At 51.0% G+C, this 18,087-nt stretch overlaps 1 protein-coding gene across 1 annotated transcript; it reads left to right on the top strand.

Moving 5' to 3' along the window:
• The first annotated feature begins 4,621 nt into the window (after positions 1-4,621).
• LOC142391295 (uncharacterized) lies at positions 4,622-11,485 on the top strand. Its single transcript, XM_075477066.1, has 4 exons — positions 4,622-5,008; positions 6,108-6,242; positions 6,605-6,708; positions 11,230-11,485. Exons 1-4 carry the CDS (start codon positions 4,657-4,659, stop codon positions 11,311-11,313), a joined length of 675 nt encoding a protein of 224 aa, XP_075333181.1. The 5' UTR covers positions 4,622-4,656; the 3' UTR covers positions 11,314-11,485.
• Positions 11,486-18,087: the final 6,602 nt, after the last annotated feature.

Raw genomic sequence — 18,087 nt, 5'->3', positions numbered from 1 at the left:
GCCAACTCACCTAAAATGGCCGCCTGGTTTCAAAAGGCTCACCTTGGCCACACCCTCCACTTAAATATATCCTGGAATTCTTCCTTGCTTCTTCCAAGAGTCTGTTTACCCTAAGTGCCCCCCTTGCTGGGCCCCCAGCTGCTATTGTTTCTTCTAATCCAAATCCACTGACTGGACTTTACTGCCTCATCTGACACTTCCTGCACTATTTTCCTCACACTCTGTCCACTTACACCCAGCTCCCTCAGCAACGAGACAACAGACTTTGCAACAAATCCTCTACATCCTACTTCCACTGGACAGATTCTAACTTTCCTAACGGAGATCGGACGAGGGAGACGAACACTGGAGAAACAAGGCAGGGTAAGATTTTTGGAAAACACTGGAGTCGGCCTAATTACCACAAGGGTAGTGAGACAATCTGGCAGACACTGGTTGGTACTGCAGCTCCTATAAAGGTGACCTGATGAGGGCAGATGAAGAGCAGGTGTGACGGCCAGGGGTCCCGGGAAACCCCCAACAAATGTCATCTCAGGGCACTTAAAAGATTCAGTCCAATTCAGCCAAAGCCAATTCACATAAGAAAAATAGACTCCACTTAAACTCCCTTTGAACAGGAAGAAACCTCCATCAGAACCAGAACCAGGAACCATCTGCCTGGACCAGCTGGGGGCTGAGAGGAAAGAGGGGACAACAAGCCCCGTAACACCAGGCCAGGGACACCTGCTGAGAGAGAGAAACATGAGTTAATGACAACAATGATGTCACATGTACATGGAGAGTTCCTCCTTCAGTCTTTGGTATTTTTCCATTGCTGTCACTTAGAGCTGCTACATTACATTACGGTCATTCTGCAGACGTTTTTATCCAAAGCGACTTACAATCAGTGTGTGCCACATCGGTCGGCAAAAGAACTTCAGGTCACAAGAAATCATAAGTGCATTTCCTTCCAAAACCAAACAGCTAAGAGTAGAACTAGTGCAGAGTAAGTGCGGTAAGTTAGGTACCGAGACACATGGGAAGATAATTTAGGAAACAAAGACCATTTAGGGAACAAATCAGTGCGTAAGGAGCTGGGACGAAACAGGTGATGTCCTCAGAGGGCGGATCAGGGTGGTGTTTCCTGCAGAGATGGTTTGAAGCCTGCGGCCAGAGATGGGCAGCGACCCAGCTGTCCAGGGTCGCACCCAGATTCCTCGCAGTCCGAGTTGGCGTCACCACGGAGTCATCTATGGTGATGGCCAGATCTCTGAACGGGCAGCCCTTCCCCGGGAGAAACACCAGCTCAGTCTTGTCCAGGTTGAGCTTAAGGTGGTGCATCGACATCCACCCCGAGATGTCTGCCAGGCACGCAGCAATGCGTGCTTCCACTTGGGTGTCAGAAGGGGGAAAAGACAGAATCAGCTGGGTGTCGTCTGCATAGCAGTGGTAGGAAAAGTTATGGGAGTGGATGACAGAACCAAGAGATGATGTGTAGAGGGAGAAAAGAAGAGGACCCAGGACCGAACCCTGGGGAACCCCGGTGGTGAGCCTACGTGGCTTCGACACAGACCCTCTCAGTCTGACCTGGTAGAAGCGACCTGTCAGGTAGGATGAGAACATGGAGAGTGCAGAGCCAGAAACCCCCATTCCCTCCAGGGTAGAGAGAAGGATGTCGTGGTTCACTGTGTCAAATGCTGCAGACAGGTCCAGGGTTAGGGTCCAGGAGAACCGGGTCCAGGGTTAGGGTTAGGGTCCAGGAGAACCAGGACAGAGGAGAGAGAGTTAGCTCGAGCAGTTTGGAGTGACTCAGTGACTCAACTGAGACGGCCAGGAGGGCCGTCTCAGTTGAGTGGCCCATCTTGAACCCGGACTGGTAGGGATCCAAGAGGTTGTTCTGGTGAAGGTAAGAGGACAGTTGTTTAAAGACAGCAGGTTCAAGAGTTTTGGACAGAAAGGGTAGAAGGGATACCGGTCTGTAATTCTTGATCTCTGAAGGTTCAAGAGCTGGTTTCTCTAGAAGAGGAGTGAAGAGGAGTTTATTTATTTATTTTTTTTCCCTATCTTATTCTTATTCATCTTTCTTTTTTCTGTAATGAGAGCACTGCAACAAAGGAATTTCCCGCAAGGGATTAATAAAGTAATTCTGATTCTGATTCTGACTCTCGCAGTCCTGAAAGCAGAAGGAAAAGAGCCTGATGTGAAAGACGAGTTAGGTAGGTGGGTCAGGTAAGGAAGAAGATCAGGTGGGGCCAGAGAGGGGAGAGAAGTGGGGCAGAGAGGGAGAAGGTGGGAGAGAGGGAGGTGAGGGAGAGCGACAGGTGTGGGTGGAGAAGATAGTCCTTGAAGAAGATCATCCTTGAAGAAGATCGTCCTTGAAGAAGACCGTCCTTGAAGAAGATCGTCGAGAAGAAGATCCTCCAGAAGAAGATTGTCCAGAAGAAGATGGTCTTGAAGAAGATCGTCCTTGAAGAAGATCATCTTGAAGAAGATCGTCCTTGAAGAAGACCGTCCTTGAAGAAGACCGTCCTTGAAGAAGACCGTCCTTGAAGAAGATCGTCCAGAAGAAGATCGTCCATGAAGCAGATCATCCAGAAGAATATCGTCCAGAAGAATATCGTCCTTGAAGAATATCGTCCAGAAGAAGATCGTACAGAAGAAGATCGTCCTTGAAGAATATCGTCCAGAAGAAGATCGTCCAGAAGATCGTCCTTGAAGAAGATCGTCCTTGAAGAATATCGTCCAGAAGAATATCGTCCTTGAAGAATATCGTCCAGAAGAAGATCGTCCTTGAAGAATATCGTCCAGAAGAAGATCGTCCAGAAGAAGATCGTCCATGAAGCAGATCATCCAGAAGAATATCGTCCAGAAGAATATCGTCCTTGAAGAATATCGTCCAGAAGAAGATCGTACAGAAGAAGATCGTCCTTGAAGAATATCGTCCAGAAGAAGATCGTCCAGAAGAAGATCGTCCTTGAAGAATATCGTCCAGAAGAATATCGTCCAGAAGAATATCGTCCTTGAAGAATATCGTCCAGAAGAAGATCGTACAGAAGAAGATCGTCCTTGAAGAAGATCGTACAGAAGAAGATCGTCCTTGAAGAATATCGTCCAGAAGAAGATCGTCCAGAAGAAGATCGTCCAGAAGAAGATAGTTCAGGAGAAGATCGTCCTTGAAGAATATCGTCCAGAAGAAGATCGTCCAGAAGAAGATCGTCCAGAAGAAGATCGTCCAGAAGAAGATCGTCCAGAAGAAGATCGTCCTTGAAGAATATCGTCCTTGAAGAATATTGTCCTTGAAGAATATCGTCCAGAAGAAGATCGTACAGAAGAAGATCGTCCTTGAAGAAGATCGTACAGAAGAAGATCGTCCTTGAAGAAGATCGTCCAGAAGAAGATCGTCCAGAAGAAGATCGTCCAGAAGAAGATCATCCTTGAAGAAGATCGTTCAGGAGAAGATCGTCCAGAAAAACTCGAGTGCCTTTGTTCTACAGCCTTCGTTCATGCTATATCTGTCCCTGCTGCCTTCTTCTGTAGTGTGTGACCTCCACCATATCTGGTCAGCTATCACCTGCTCAGGAAGTCCCAGAGGACCTCAGCTCTGTCATTTTCCACGACCCTTGGAGGTACCTCCCACTTGGACTTTGGGGCTTGCCTGCATCTTCCACCCTGCTGTCTGATGTGGTGGACCCCGGCCTCTGTTGTACAGTTTGGGGTTTGAACAGCTATTGGAAGGTCAGTACTTGGTATCGGGGTTAAGTGTTCAGCTGTGATAGTTAAGTCTGGCTGGTTGGATGTGTTTGGTGTGGAATAAACCTGAAATTAAAGTTGCAGTAATGACTTTCAGACACAAGATGGAGTAGTGATGCTGTTTATCCTTTGCTCTGAACTCTTCCACAACTGTTGTCATCATAGTGTCATAATATTCCTCTATCAATAATCAGTACCTTTATCTTCTCCTCATGTCAGTTCTGGTGTCACTGTTGCTGTGATGTGGTATTATGCTGCTATGGAAGGTCCCTGCTGCCACCCATTTTGGTTATTACCTTTAACACCCGCTACTGTGCACCAGTCAATTAAGAGAAAACCAACAAGCTCTGCAGCTAACCCCTGAAGCTAACCCCTGCAGCTAACCCCTGCAGCTAACCTCTGTAGCTAACCCCTGCAGCTAACCTCTGCAGCTAACCCCTGAAGCTAACCCCTGCAGCTAACCCCTGCAGCTAACCCCTGAAGCTAACCCCTGCAGCTAACCCCTGCAGCTAACCCCTGCAGCTAACCTCCGCAGCTAACCTCTGCCTCTGCAGCTAACCCCTGCAGCTAGCCTCTGCAGCTAACCCCTGCAGCTCACCCCTGCAGCTAGCCTCTGCAGCTAACCTCTGCAGCTAACCCCTGCAGCTAACCTCCGCAGCTAACCTCTGCCTCTGCAGCTAACCCCTGCAGCTAGCCTCTGCAGCTAACCCCTGCAGCTACCCTCTGCAGCTAACCCCTGCAGCTAGCCTCTGCAGCTAACCTCAGATTGCTGCTGCTGCTGCTTTCTCTTCCATCCTAACTGGGTAGCTTGTGGTTGGTTAGCGGTCGCTGCGCTCGGCTTCATCAGCCGGTGAAACAGGAAGCAAAGATCACTTTGTTCTCTCATCAGAGCTGAGCTGGTTTCAGAGTCTGCTGCTGAACCTGATCATGGATCTGCTGAGGATGCTGCTGCTGGTTCTGGTTCTGGTTCTGGTCTGTTCAGAGGCCCAGGAGGTGACGGAGGTCAGAGCAGAACTGGGTCAGGATGCCACTCTAACCTGCTCCATCAGGAATGAAACAGACTTATACTGGTACCTGGAGGTTTACAGTCAGCTCAGAGCGAGTATCGGACACAGGTTTGCCACCGGACATGTATCCTACAGCTCTGCTGAATTACAAACCAAATATTTGATCCTAAAGAACAGACTGGTGATTAAAAACATCAGAGCAGAGGACTGCAGGCTGTACTTCTGTGCTGAGGAGATAAACCACACTGTGGACACTTTCCGCCTCGTCTCCGGTGAGCTGCTCAGCTTTTACTTTAATGCTGGAACCGACAGGATGAACCAAACCTACTGAGTTCAGATCTATTGTGTTTTTTACTGCCTCCATGTTCAAAAGCTGAATGCATTAATAAACCTGAAACAAAATCATCTCAGTGAATGTTGCACAGGGCATCAACGTTCTCCTGTTTTGATCAGCTGGAAAAACATTCTGAGCTGGATCTTTAACTGACCCGTTGAGAAAGGTCTCAGTGAAGCTTCCATTTAGTCCTGATTACCAGCGTCGACAGTTAGCAAACAGAGAGCTCTTCACTTGGATAAAAACTTCTAGAAGTATCAACTTCAGATAGATTCAGATCAGTGAGAGAAACTCTGACCAACTTTATGTGATTATTTCCTCGTGTAAAATTGGTGGTTTCTCCATTTTAATGACAGTATTCGAGTAAATAATTTCTACATCTATGGTGGAGATCTGGTGGAGAAAGTTTGAGTTGATGATGATCAATGATCAATAAAACTGTCACAGGTTTGCAGTCATGGACTCTAGTTTAAATACCTTTCTTTTCCACTTTCTTTTTAACATGATTACAGCTCATAAGACTTTGAGATAATAATCTCTTTAAAGGGACAGTTCGTCTCTTCTGACATGAAGCTGTGTAACATCCCATATCAGCAGCATCATTTCTGAACATCTTCTTACCCCCTGCTGCGTCCTGTGAGCAGAGTTCCAGCCTCGTTTTGGTGTTGATGAAGGTAGTCCGGCTAGTTGGCTGGGGTTTAAAAAATAAAGAGTTTTGCTTCTCAGAACAATATGCGTTCAACAGAGTAATACATTTGCATCACAAAATGGTTCTCCAGGAAAAAGTCAGACCTCACAATCGCTTGGCCCTATTTTCTCTCCATTCGTATCACTGCCTGCTGCCGCCTGCCGCGCCTGTTACGCTGTTTGCTGCTCGGAAGCAGGGGACTGCTCGCTCTGCACTTCGGTCCGCACAGCAGGCAGTGATACGAAGGGAGAGAAAATAGGGCCAAGAGATTGTGAGGTCTGACTTTAAGACATACATAATATACATTATTCATTTTCTCTGTGAATCTTTGTCGCTTTTCTTCATCCAGATGTTCCTGTTGCTCCGTCCAACGACTCCAACCAGCACAATCAGTCCTGCACCAGCACCAGCACCACATATCAGAATGAACATGTGGTGCTGGGCTCATTCGTTCTGAACGCCGTCCTGGTTTCTGCCGTCACAGGTAAGCAGCTGGTTCTGAAATTTAAGCTCTGTCACATTTCTCTGCAATATTAGTTTGTTTATGAGGTGCTTTGATGAACATTTGTACTGCAATAATCAAAGAGATTTCTGATGAACTGCCTTGCTTAAACTTCCTCATAAAAAAAGAAACTCCATCATGCAGTGCAGCTCTTTTAAGCCTTTTTAGTTTGCAGGCCATTAATTCTATTTGTAAACCAAATATATAGATTTATCAGTGGTTCAGAGTCATAGCTCAGATCAGAAGATGCCATTCTTTGTAAACTGAACTTTACACTCAGCGCACCTGAAGTGTCCAGCTGTTGGTTCTCAGGTGAAGTGACTCACCCGATGATCTGTTGGCAGGTTTGATGTGTGTGAACTTGAGGAGGAAGAAGTGCTGCAGCAGCAGGACGAACCAGCCTCCAGAGTTCCCCCCAGAGAACCCGGAGGTGTTGGAAAGCCCACAGGTAAACAGCAACTCTTCATTCTGTCCTGTTACCCACTCTGAAAGGACCAAAACCAAAGATGCAGCCAGAGTCAGAGTCAGTCAGAGTTTGGTAAAGATCAACAAAAGGCCGGAAATGGATCAAATCCAGACAGCTGAGATAGCAGTAACTACCCGACAGGCTACTTTTCAGCTCCAGCCTCAGTGTCTTTATTACGAGTCGAGCCAGTTTCCAACACACATGAACTGGTTCCCTACTCACCTCCCAGCACTGACTCATCATTGGCCAGATCCCCAGATTACCTCAGCTATATATCCTTCAGCAGGTTCTTAGTCGTCCCGTTAGATGCCCGTTAAGCGCTGTGATTCTGTAGGAAATACAGACTTTACAGAGTTTCTCTGACCAAAGAGGCATGTTCAGGACCTTCATTAAACCCGTCTTTATCGATCATCTTTCAGAGTCCACCTCTATGGCTGCCAATGCTGTGCTGCTACCTGCACAGCTGCTGAGGGTAGTTCCAGTAAGACTTCTAATACCAGAGCACATTAAAGCTATGCTGACTAAACCCGGCTCTATCTCATTCCCACCTGACGACCTCACGGTCTCAGCACCAATCTGTCTCTCTGACATGTCAACATGGAGGAAAGCCCATCACCTAAAACTGAACCTCTAAAACTGAACCTCTCTAAAACTGAACCTCTAAAACTGAACCTCTCTAAAACTGAACCTCTAAAACTGAACCTCTCTAAAACTGAACCTCTCTAAAACTGAACCTCTCTAAAACTGAACCTCTAAAACTGAACCTCTCTAAAACTGAACCTCTAAAACTGAACCTCTCTAAAACTGAACCACTAAAACCGAACTACTCGTCTTCCCAGCCAAACCAGCCGTACACCACAGCATCTGCATCCAAACTGAATCCCTCTCTCCTGCTCCATCAAAGGTAGCTAGAAACTTCAGTGTCATGATTGATGACCAGCTGACCGTCAAAGCAAAGAAAGATCAAGTCGTACCCAACCCAACATCCCACCCAGCTGCTGGTGCAGGCCGTGGTGATCTCCAACCTTGACTACTGCAATGCCCTGCTAACTGGTCTCCTAACTGGTCTGTGAAAACTCAGATGGTTCAGAACACGGCGGTGCATCTGGTCTTCGATCAGCCTCACAGAGCACGTCACCCCTCTGTTCATTGAGCTCCTCTGGCTACCCTTAGCCGCCTGCAACAAATTCAAGTCCCTGATGTTAGCCTACAGAGTCCTGAATGGAACGGCTCCCTTCTACCTGAATGCTCTCACAAAGGCTTATGTCAGGACTCGGTTGTCATCTAGCAGTGCCTACACCACGCTGAAGACAATCCAGACTCTTTTCATGTGTCGTTCCACGATGGTGGAATGACCTGCCGAGCGCTACCAGAACAGGGGCGTCCCTGAATATCTTCAAGAAACTCTGGACCCAGCTCTTCAGAGAGCATCTCCTATCCTGCACTGACCCTGTACTTTCCTCTATGCCTGCACTCTATCGCTACCCTGTCACCTGTGACAGAGCCTGACTTCTACGTAGCTTATTGTTAGCTTTGATGTTAGCTGTAATGTTATATCCTCATTTGTAAGTCGCTTTGGATAAAAGCGTCTGCTGAATGCAGAAACAGAAACATATTTGGACATGTGGAGAGAGTGGAGCTCACTAAAGGGCTACAAACCTTCATGGGTTCTATTTCAGTCCTACTGGCCGCCAGAAGGCGGTGCTGAAAGCACTGAATGTCCCCTTCGCGCATGCGCCGTTCGAGTAGTAACACCAACAGAGTCACACCTATGACATGTCGGATGATCAATCAGAGGCTAAATAGCCTGACGCCATCCGACGCTCTGTTCCTTTCTTCTTCTCGCTTGCGGTTCGCTTTGCATGGCATCAGCCTTTCTTGATCTTGCATCATTTCACCGTCGTTGGATGCCTGTTGACTGGAGTAGCAGTGTTTCGCCCTCCTATGGGCTGCGACGGGTTGATCTTCGGTCGAGGTAATTCTGTTTGTTGGTGATGATAGCGTTTGCGCAAACTCGTGGTGACAGGGTCATGTCTTCGTGTCCTGAGGCCATGGAGAGACAAGAGTTATTTGTCCAGGGGTGTCTGGATGGGGATAGTTGTGTGTCGCAGAGAGGTGGTCACGACAGATTCCAGCTGTAGTGGATGGGGCGCGGTATGGCAACACAGAGCGGCTCAGGGCCGCTGGGGCCGAAGGAATCGCTCCAAACACAAATGTACTGGAGCTGCGTGCTGTGCGTTTGGCTCTCAGACACTTTTTGCCCACCTGAAGGGGAAACATGTTCTGATCCGGTCAGACAACACCTCTGCGGTCTACCCCATCAACCATCAAGGTGGCACCAGGTCGGCGCAGCTTCTGGAAGTGTCCAGAGATCTCCTGGAATGGGCCTCTCCTCGCCTGTCCACCCTGCAGGCAGTGTACTTACCAGGGCGGCACAACCACGTCGCAGACTCCCTTTCCCGCCAGGCGACTGCTCCGGGAAGAGTGGTCCCTTCACAGCGACATAGTGCTCAGGATCTGGGACCTCTTTGTAGATCCTTTCACCACAGAGGAGTCAAATCAATGTCCTCAATGGTATTTCCTTACGGGGGCATCAGGTGCACTGGGCCAGGACGCATTGGCTCATCCTTGGCCAAGGGTCCTCCTATACGCTTTTCCACCCCTGTCTCTGATTTGGCCTACTCTTCGGAGGGTTGCTGAGGAGGGCCACAAGAGGTTGCCGGTGGCTCCGTGTTGGCCAGCACGACCATGGTTCCCGCTCCGGCAGAGTCTGTCACGGCATCCCGTGGCGTCTTCCGACCAGGAGGGATTTGCTGTCTCAGTTCGGACTGTTATGGCACCCCAGTCCTCAACGCCTCCGAATGTGGGTGTGTCCGCTGGACGGCTTGAGCAGCTGCTGACAGGATATTCGGATCCCATCAGATGCACCCTTTTAAGTGCCTGGGCACCTTCTACTCGCCAGCAATATGAAGACAGGTGGCGGCTGTTTTCCCAATGGTGTTCTGCCCGCAATGATGATCAGTCACCTGTGCAGATTCCACTATCCTGGAGTTTCTCCAGTCTCTTTTTGATAAGTCCCGCTCTCCTTCAACACTTAGCGGCGATATCATCTAATCATGCTGGCTTTGAGGGCTGTACCATGGGGAGCCATATTCTAGTTTATCTTTTTTTGTGTGGTGCTCGTAGGTTGCACCCGCCGATGGTTCCATGGGCACCAGTTTGGGATCTGCCCTTGGTTCTTGAAACTCTGTACCACTCTCCATTCGAGCCTTTTGGCGCAGGCAGACCTCAGGTGGCTCTCATGTAAAACTGCCTTTTTGTTGGCTATTGTCTTCCCTAAGAGAGTCAGCGAGCTACATGGTCTTTCTGTCAGCCCCTCCTGTCACAGATGGGGTACTGATGGCTCTGGTGTTACCTTGTGGCCAAACACTGCATTCCTGCCTAAGGTGTTATCTCGTTCTCATTGCAACCGGCCATTGAGATTGGCACGATTTCAACCTGTGTCGGAAGGAACTGCTGATGGGTCTCAGTTGTTGTGCCCAGTGAGGGCACTGGAGGCGTACACTGCACCCACTGCTGCTATACGACGCTCATATAAACTGTTCTTGTGTTATGGAGGCCCTAGGTTAGGTTGTCCTCTTCCCAAGCAACGCCTCTCCCACTGGATCGTGGATGTCATCTGCCACGCCTACGCTACGGGACGCTGCTCTCCACCCGTTGGTGTGAAGGCACACTCTACCAGGAGCGTCTCCGCTTCCTGGGCAGCCTTGAGAGGGGTTCTGACGGAAGCAATATGTGCTGCTGCATCATGGGCTTCCCCGAACACGTTCACCAGATTTTACGGGGTTAATGTGGCCTCCCCTCATCCTCTGGACCAGGTTCTGCGGCGAGGGTCCTCTGAGCCTTTTCAGTGAGGTCTTTGCTCTGGATTCCTTGTGACATTGCTGGTATTAGTCATTCAGTGCTTTCAGCACCGCCATCTGGCGGTCAGTAGGGATGAAATAGAATCATAGTTACAAACGCAACTTTAATTTTATATTAGTTCACATTCACACTACAGACGGGAATGCTGAACCCGTTCTTCATGACGACTCCTTCCTCTGTGATTTGTTCAGGTTTTCAGAGGCTAACATTAAAGATTATAGTGTGAAAATACAAAGTTTTACCAAAGGAAACAGAAGAGTTCAGCAGGACCCCCCATTACCAGTCGTAGTTCATAGAACTCCATTTGTTAGGTATTTTTTAACTCCAACCTCAGAGGGGCTTTCCCAGTATGAGAAATGTGGAACTGTTAACAGATATGATTTCCATGAAGGTACAAAGTTCCTCAGTTTTCATAACCCTCAGAATAAACCCAGATCCCTTTGGTCCAGCTGTGCCTCATGTGACCGCCGCTACTAATGATGTTACTGCTGACGTAACACCTGTTCTTCACTATGTGGCTGTAACATCTGTCCTCCTAACATCTGTCCTCCTAACATCTGTCCTCTTGCTGTGTTTCAGTATGAGGAGATCCACCTGCCTCCCCCTCCACCACAGTCGGACTGTATCTACTACAAAGCCCAGCATCCTTTGCCCCGGCGCTGACGGAACCACCAGGACAGATGGACTTCAGCAGTTTGATTGAAAGAAGACGGCTTCCTGATGAAGTGTTTGCTGGTCCACTGTAGAAAGGTTTCTGTAGTTTCAGGACTCCCAGAAGGTCTGTGACCATCTGTAGTTTCAGGACTCCCAGAAGGTCTGAGACCATCTGTAGTTTCAGGACTCCCAGAAGGTCTGAGACCATCTGTAGTTTCAGGACTCCCAGAAGCTCTGAGACCATCTGTAGTTTCAGGACTCCCAGAAGGTCTGAGACCATCTGTAGTTTCAGGACTCCCAGAAGGTCTGAGACCATCTGTAGTTTCAGGACTCCCAGAAGGTCTGTGACCATCTGTAGTTTCAGGACTCCCAGAAGGTCTGAGACCATCTGTAGTTTCAGGACTCCCAGAAGGTCTGAGACCATCGTAGTTTCAGGATTCTCAGAAGGTCTGAGACCATCTGTAGTTTCAGGACTCCCAGAAGGTCTGAGACCATCTGTAGATTCAGGACTCCCAGAAGCTCTGAGACCATCTGTAGTTTCAGGACTCCCAGAAGGTCTGAGACCATCTGTAGTTTCAGGACTCCCAGAAGGTCTGAGACCATCGTAGTTTCAGGATTCTCAGAAGGTCTGAGACCATCTGTAGTTTCAGGACTCCCAGAAGGTCTGAGACCATCTGTAGATTCAGGACTCCCAGAAGCTCTGAGACCATCTGTAGTTTCAGGACTCCCAGAAGGTCTGAGACCATCTGTAGTTTCAGGACTCCCAGAAGGTCTGTGACCATCTGTAGTTTCAGGACTCCCAGAAGGTCTGTGACCATCTGTAGTTTCAGGACTCCCAGAAGGTCTGAGACCATCTGTAGTTTCAGGACTACCAGAAGGTCTGAGACCATCTGTAGTTTCAGGACTCCCAGAAGGTCTGAGAGCATCTGTAGTTTCAGGACTCCCAGAAGCTCTGAGACCATCTGTAGTTCCAGGACTCCCAGAAGGTCTGAGACCATCTGTAGTTCCAGGACTCCCAGAAGGTCTGAGACCATCTGTAGTTCCAGGACTCCCAGAAGGTCTGAGACCATCTGTAGTTTCAGGACTCCCAGAAGGTCTGAGACCATCTGTAGTTTCAGGACTCCCAGAAGGTCTGAGACCATCTGTAGATTCAGGACTCCCAGAAGGTCTGAGACCATCTGTAGTTTCAGGACTCCCAGAAGGTCTGAGACCATCTGTAGATTCAGGACTCACAGAAGGTCTGAGACCATCTGTAGTTTCAGGACTCCCAGAAGGTCTGAGACCATCTGTAGTTTCAGGACTCCCAGAAGGTCTGTGACCATCTGTAGTTTCAGGACTCCCAGAAGGTCTGAGACCATCTGTAGATTCAGGACTCCCAGAAGGTCTGAGACCATCTGTAGTTTCAGGACTCCCAGAAGGTCTGAGACCATCTGTAGATTCAGGACTCCCAGAAGGTCTGAGACCATCTGTAGATTCAGGACTCCCAGAAGGTCTGTGACCATCTGTAGATTCAGGACTCCCAGAAGGTCTGAGACCATCTGTAGTTTCAGGACTCCCAGAAGGTCTGAGACCATCTGTAGTTTCAGGACTCCCAGAAGGTCTGAGACCATCTGTAGATTCGGTTCAGTGAGTTATAATCCTGCGGCGCTCTGTGGAACCGGAACATTTCAACTTTCAGGAGCTGTGAACCTCTTTGATTGTTTGTATTGTTTGTAATTTATGATCGTGTTTGTTCTGGTTTACTTTTGATTTCTCCTTGTTTACAACACATCAGCTGTTACGTTTGTTTTTGATGACTCGAGCTCAAAAAGTATTTATATGATCAAATATTCTGTAAAACTGCTGAAACACATCAGTCTTCTTCGTGTTTACTAAAGTTGTGAGAATACAAAGTGTGATCAGACATTCTTGGTGTTCATTTTAAGGAGTTTCTGGGCCACCAGCAGGTTGCTGCAGCCACATTTAACTGGTAACCAACCACCCAATGGATCCGCTTTAAACCCCTCAATAGGTCTGCTGTTCATGTCAGGTTGGGGGATGGGGGTGGGGGTGGGGGGTAGGACACGATGCGGACTTTTCAAAAAGAAAACTTGATTTATTCACAAAAACAAAGCCGGATGACAAAAAACTAAACTGTGGAAAATAAAACATTTACAGGACTATGACGAAAACAAAAGAAACGACTAAGCATGGCATGGAGAAAACACTTAACCGTGGAGACGTAGCGTGGCATGAGGGGATACTGACGGGTAGGATCTGACAAAAACAATGAGGAAACCTGGAAACTAAATACTGAGTGAGTGATAGCTGAGGAGAAAAACATGAACTGAAAACCAAAACATGATAAAACATAAAACTAAAAACATGGGAAAAAGTCACGTGGGCGTGACAGAGCCCCCCCCCCCCTCAAGGGGTGGATCCCAGACGACCCAAAAGTCCGAGGGTGGGAGGGAGGGGCTCGAAGCCAGAGTCGGCCTGCCGGGCGGCCAGAGTTCCTGATGTGAGGAGGCAGGAGGAGGAGCCGGAGACCGTCCGGGACTCTGGGTGGTTCTGGGCTTGGACTCTGGGTGGTTCTGGGCTTGGACTCTGGGTGGTTCTGGGCTTGGACTCTGGGCGGTTCTGGGCTTGGACTCTGGGCGGTTCTGGGCTTGGACTCTGGGCGGTTCTGGGCTTGGACTCTGGGCGGTTCTGGGGTTGGACTCTGGGCGGTTCTGGGGTTGGACTCTGGGTGGTTCTGGGCTTGGACTCTGGGCGGTTCTTGGGTTGGACTCTGGGCGGTTCTGGGGTTGGACTCTGGGTGGTTCTGGGCTTGGACTCTGGGCGGTTCTGGGCTTGGACTCTGGGCGGTTCTGGGCTTGGACTCTGGGTGGTTCTGGGCTTGGACTCTGGGCGGTTCTGGGGTTGGACTCTGGGTGGTTCTGGGCTTGGACTCTGGGCGGTTCTTGGGTTGGACTCTGGGCGGTTCTGGGTAAACGGGTCAGCGCTGCAGGTTCTGGGTAAACACGATGTGGGTAACAGTGGTTTTCAAAGCGCTGAGTCATCATCCCTCCATCTGTAAAGCTTCTTTAAAAACATCTGCGTAGTTAACTAAAAGTCGTAGATCTGACTGTTCAAACAGCAAAAGCTCATCCTGGAGATTTCTGCTGATTTCTGGTATTTCTGCCTTTTATGGTTTTTATGTTATTTAGCGTTTTCTAAAGATTCTACAGCAGGAAGCTGTGAGCTCATGTTTAACTTTGACTTTTAAAGACTTCAGGGGGAATTCATCCACTGCTCTTTGCTTTAAGCCACACAAACAGCTCAGACTTTAACCCAGAGAAGCGAGAATATCTCAGAGTAAGAACAAGTTTCAAGCAGGCAAATCAACCTAAAGTCTTCACAGAAGTCCTCAGCAGCTCACAGCTAACTTTCTTACATTAAAACTGAACCAGGAAACTCGTGCTGCCGTCTGTTTGTGGGACTCAGCCCTCTGTTTGTGGGGCTCAGCCCTCTGTTTGTGGGGCTCAGCCCTCTGTTTGTGGGCCTCAGCCCTCTGTTTGTGGGGCTCAGCCCTCTGTTAGTGGGGCTCAGCCCTCTGTTTGTGGGCCTCAGCCCTCTGTTTGTGGGCCTCAGCCCTCTGTTTGTGGGCCTCAGCCCTCTGTGGGACTCAGCCCTCTGTTTGTGGGGCTCAGCCCTCTGTTTGTGGGCCTCAGCCCTCTGTTTGTGGGCCTCAGCCCTCTGTTTGTGGGCCTCAGCCCTCTGTTTGTGGGCCTCAGCCCTCTGTTTGTGGGGCTCAGCCCTCTGTTTGTGGGCCTCAGCCCTCTGTTTGTGGGCCTCAGCCCTCTGTTTGTGGGCCTCAGCCCTCTGTCTGTGGGACTCAGCCCTCTGTTTGTGGGACTCAGCCCTCTGTTTGTGGGCCTCAGCCCTCTGTTTGTGGGCCTCAGCCCTCTGTTTGTGGGCCTCAGCCCTCTGTTTGTGGGGCTCAGCCCTCTGTTTGTGGGCCTCAGCCCTCTGTTTGTGGGGCTCAGCCCTCTGTTTGTGGGGCTCAGCCCTCTGTTTGTGGGGCTCAGCCCTCTGTCTGTGGGACTCAGCCCTCTGTTTGTGGGGCTCAGCCCTCTGTTTGTGGGGCTCAGCCCTCTGTCTGTGGGACTCAGCCCTCTGTCTGTGGGACTCAGCCCTCTGTCTGTGGGGCTCAGCCCTCTGTTTGTGGGGCTCAGCCCTCTGTTTGTGGGGCTCAGCCCTCTGTTTGTGGGACTCAGCCCTCTGTTTGTGGGGCTCAGCCCTCTGTTTGTGGGACTCAGCCCTCTGTTTGTGGGCCTCAGCCCTCTGTTTGTGGGCCTCAGCCCTCTGTGGGCCTCAGCCCTCTGTTTGTGGGGCTCAGCCCTCTGTTTGTGGGACTCAGCCCTCTGTTTGTGGGGCTCAGCCCTCTGTTTGTGGGGCTCAGCCCTCTGTTTGTGGGGCTCAGCCCTCTGTTTGTGGGCCTCAGCCCTCTGTTTGTGGGCCTCAGCCCTCTGTTTGTGGGGCTCAGCCCTCTGTTTGTGGGGCTCAGCCCTCTGTCTGTGGGACTCAGCCCTCTGTTTGTGGGGCTCAGCCCTCTGTTTGTGGGGCTCAGCCCTCTGTTTGTGGGCCTCAGCCCTCTGTTTGTGGGGCTCAGCCCTCTGTTTGTGGGCCTCAGCCCTCTGTTTGTGGGACTCAGCCCTCTGTTTGTGGGACTCAGCCCTCTGTTTGTGGGGCTCAGCCCTCTGTTTGTGGGGCTCAGCCCTCTGTTTGTGGGGCTCAGCCCTCTGTTTGTGGGCCTCAGCCCTCTGTGGGGCTCAGCCCTCTGTTTGTGGGCCTCAGCCCTCTGTTTGTGGGGCTCAGCCCTCTGTTTGTGGGGCTCAGCCTTCTGTTTGTGGGGCTCAGCCCTCTGTTTGTGGGCCTCAGCCCTCTGTTTGTGGGGCTCAGCCCTCTGTTTGTGGGCCTCAGCCCTCTGTGGGACTCAGCCCTCTGTTTGTGGGCCTCAGCCCTCTGTTTGTGGGGCTCAGCCCTCTGTTAGTGGGGCTCAGCCCTCTGTTTGTGGGCCTCAGCCCTCTGTTTGTGGGCCTCAGCCCTCTGTTTGTGGGGCTCAGCCCTCTGTTTGTGGGACTCAGCCCTCTGTTTTTGGGGCTCAGCCCTCTGTTTGTGGGGCTCAGCCCTCTGTTTGTGGGGCTCAGCCCTCTGTTTGTGGGCCTCAGCCCTCTGTTTGTGGGGCTCAGCCCTCTGTTTGTGGGGCTCAGCCCTCTGTTTGTGGGGCTCAGCCCTCTGTTTGTGGGCCTCAGCCCTCTGTTTGTGGGGCTCAGCCCTCTGTTTGTGGGCCTCAGCCCTCTGTTTGTGGGGCTCAGCCCTCTGTTTGTGGGGCTCAGCCCTCTGTTTGTGGGCCTCAGCCCTCTGTTTGTGGGGCTCAGCCCTCTGTGGGACTCAGCCCTCTGTCTGTGGGACTCAGCCCTCTGTTTGTGGGGCTCAGCCCTCTGTTTGTGGGCCTCAGCCCTCTGTGGGACAGCCCTCTGTTTGTGGGACTCAGCCCTCTGTTTGTGGGACTCAGCCCTCTGTTTGTGGGGCTCAGCCCTCTGTTTGTGGGGCTCAGCCCTCTGTTTGTGGGGCTCAGCCCTCTGTTTGTGGGCCTCAGCCCTCTGTTTGTGGGCCTCAGCCCTCTGTTTGTGGGCCTCAGCCCTCTGTGGGCCTCAGCCCTCTGTTTGTGGGGCTCAGCCCTCTGTTTGTGGGACTCAGCCCTCTATTTGTGGGGCTCAGCCCTCTGTTTGTGGGGCTCAGCCCTCTGTTTGTGGGGCTCAGCCCTCTGTTTGTGGGCCTCAGCCCTCTGTTTGTGGGGCTCAGCCCTCTGTTTGTGGGGCTCAGCCCTCTGTTTGTGGGGCTCAGCCCTCTGTTTGTGGGGCTCAGCCTTCTGTTTGTGGGGCTCAGCCCTCTGTTTGTGGGCCTCAGCCCTCTGTTTGTGGGGCTCAGCCCTCTGTTTGTGGGGCTCAGCCTTCTGTTTGTGGGGCTCAGCCCTCTGTTTGTGGGCCTCAGCCCTCTGTTTGTGGGCCTCAGCCCTCTGTGGGACTCAGCCCTCTGTTTGTGGGGCTCAGCCCTCTGTTTGTGGGCCTCAGCCCTCTGTTTGTGGGGCTCAGCCCTCTGTTAGTGGGGCTCAGCCCTCTGTTTGTGGGCCTCAGCCCTCTGTTTGTGGGCCTCAGCCCTCTGTTTGTGGGGCTCAGCCCTCTGTTTGTGGGACTCAGCCCTCTGTTTTTGGGGCTCAGCCCTCTGTTTGTGGGGCTCAGCCCTCTGTTTGTGGGCCTCAGCCCTCTGTTTGTGGGGCTCAGCCCTCTGTTTGTGGGCCTCAGCCCTCTGTTTGTGGGGCTCAGCCCTCTGTTTGTGGGGCTCAGCCCTCTGTTTGTGGGCCTCAGCCCTCTGTTTGTGGGGCTCAGCCCTCTGTTTGTGGGCCTCAGCCCTCTGTTTGTGGGGCTCAGCCCTCTGTTTGTGGGGCTCAGCCCTCTGTTTGTGGGCCTCAGCCCTCTGTTTGTGGGGCTCAGCCCTCTGTGGGACTCAGCCCTCTGTCTGTGGGACTCAGCCCTCTGTTTGTGGGGCTCAGCCCTCTGTTTGTGGGCCTCAGCCCTCTGTGGGACAGCCCTCTGTTTGTGGGCCTCAGCCCTCTGTTTGTGGGCCTCAGCCCTCTGTTTGTGGGCCTCAGCCCTCTGTGGGCCTCAGCCCTCTGTTTGTGGGGCTCAGCCCTCTGTTTGTGGGCCTCAGCCCTCTGTTTGTGGGGCTCAGCCCTCTGTTTGTGGGGCTCAGCCCTCT

This window comes from Odontesthes bonariensis, chromosome 11 (genome assembly GCF_027942865.1).
Source record: "Odontesthes bonariensis isolate fOdoBon6 chromosome 11, fOdoBon6.hap1, whole genome shotgun sequence".
Taxonomy (NCBI): Eukaryota; Metazoa; Chordata; class Actinopteri; order Atheriniformes; family Atherinopsidae; genus Odontesthes; species Odontesthes bonariensis.
Note: the sequence above shows the minus strand (reverse complement) of the source record. Positions and strands in the feature narration are given on the sequence as shown.

Coding starts and splice junctions, on each gene's coding strand:
- LOC142391295 (XM_075477066.1), top strand. CDS start 4,657: ATGGATCTGCTGAGGATGCTGCTGCTGGTTCTGGTTCTGGTTCTGGTC. Junction 5,009..6,107: donor CACTTTCCGCCTCGTCTCCG/GTGAGCTGCTCA, acceptor TTCTTCATCCAG/ATGTTCCTGTTGCTCCGTCC. Junction 6,709..11,229: donor AGGTGTTGGAAAGCCCACAG/GTAAACAGCAAC, acceptor GCTGTGTTTCAG/TATGAGGAGATCCACCTGCC.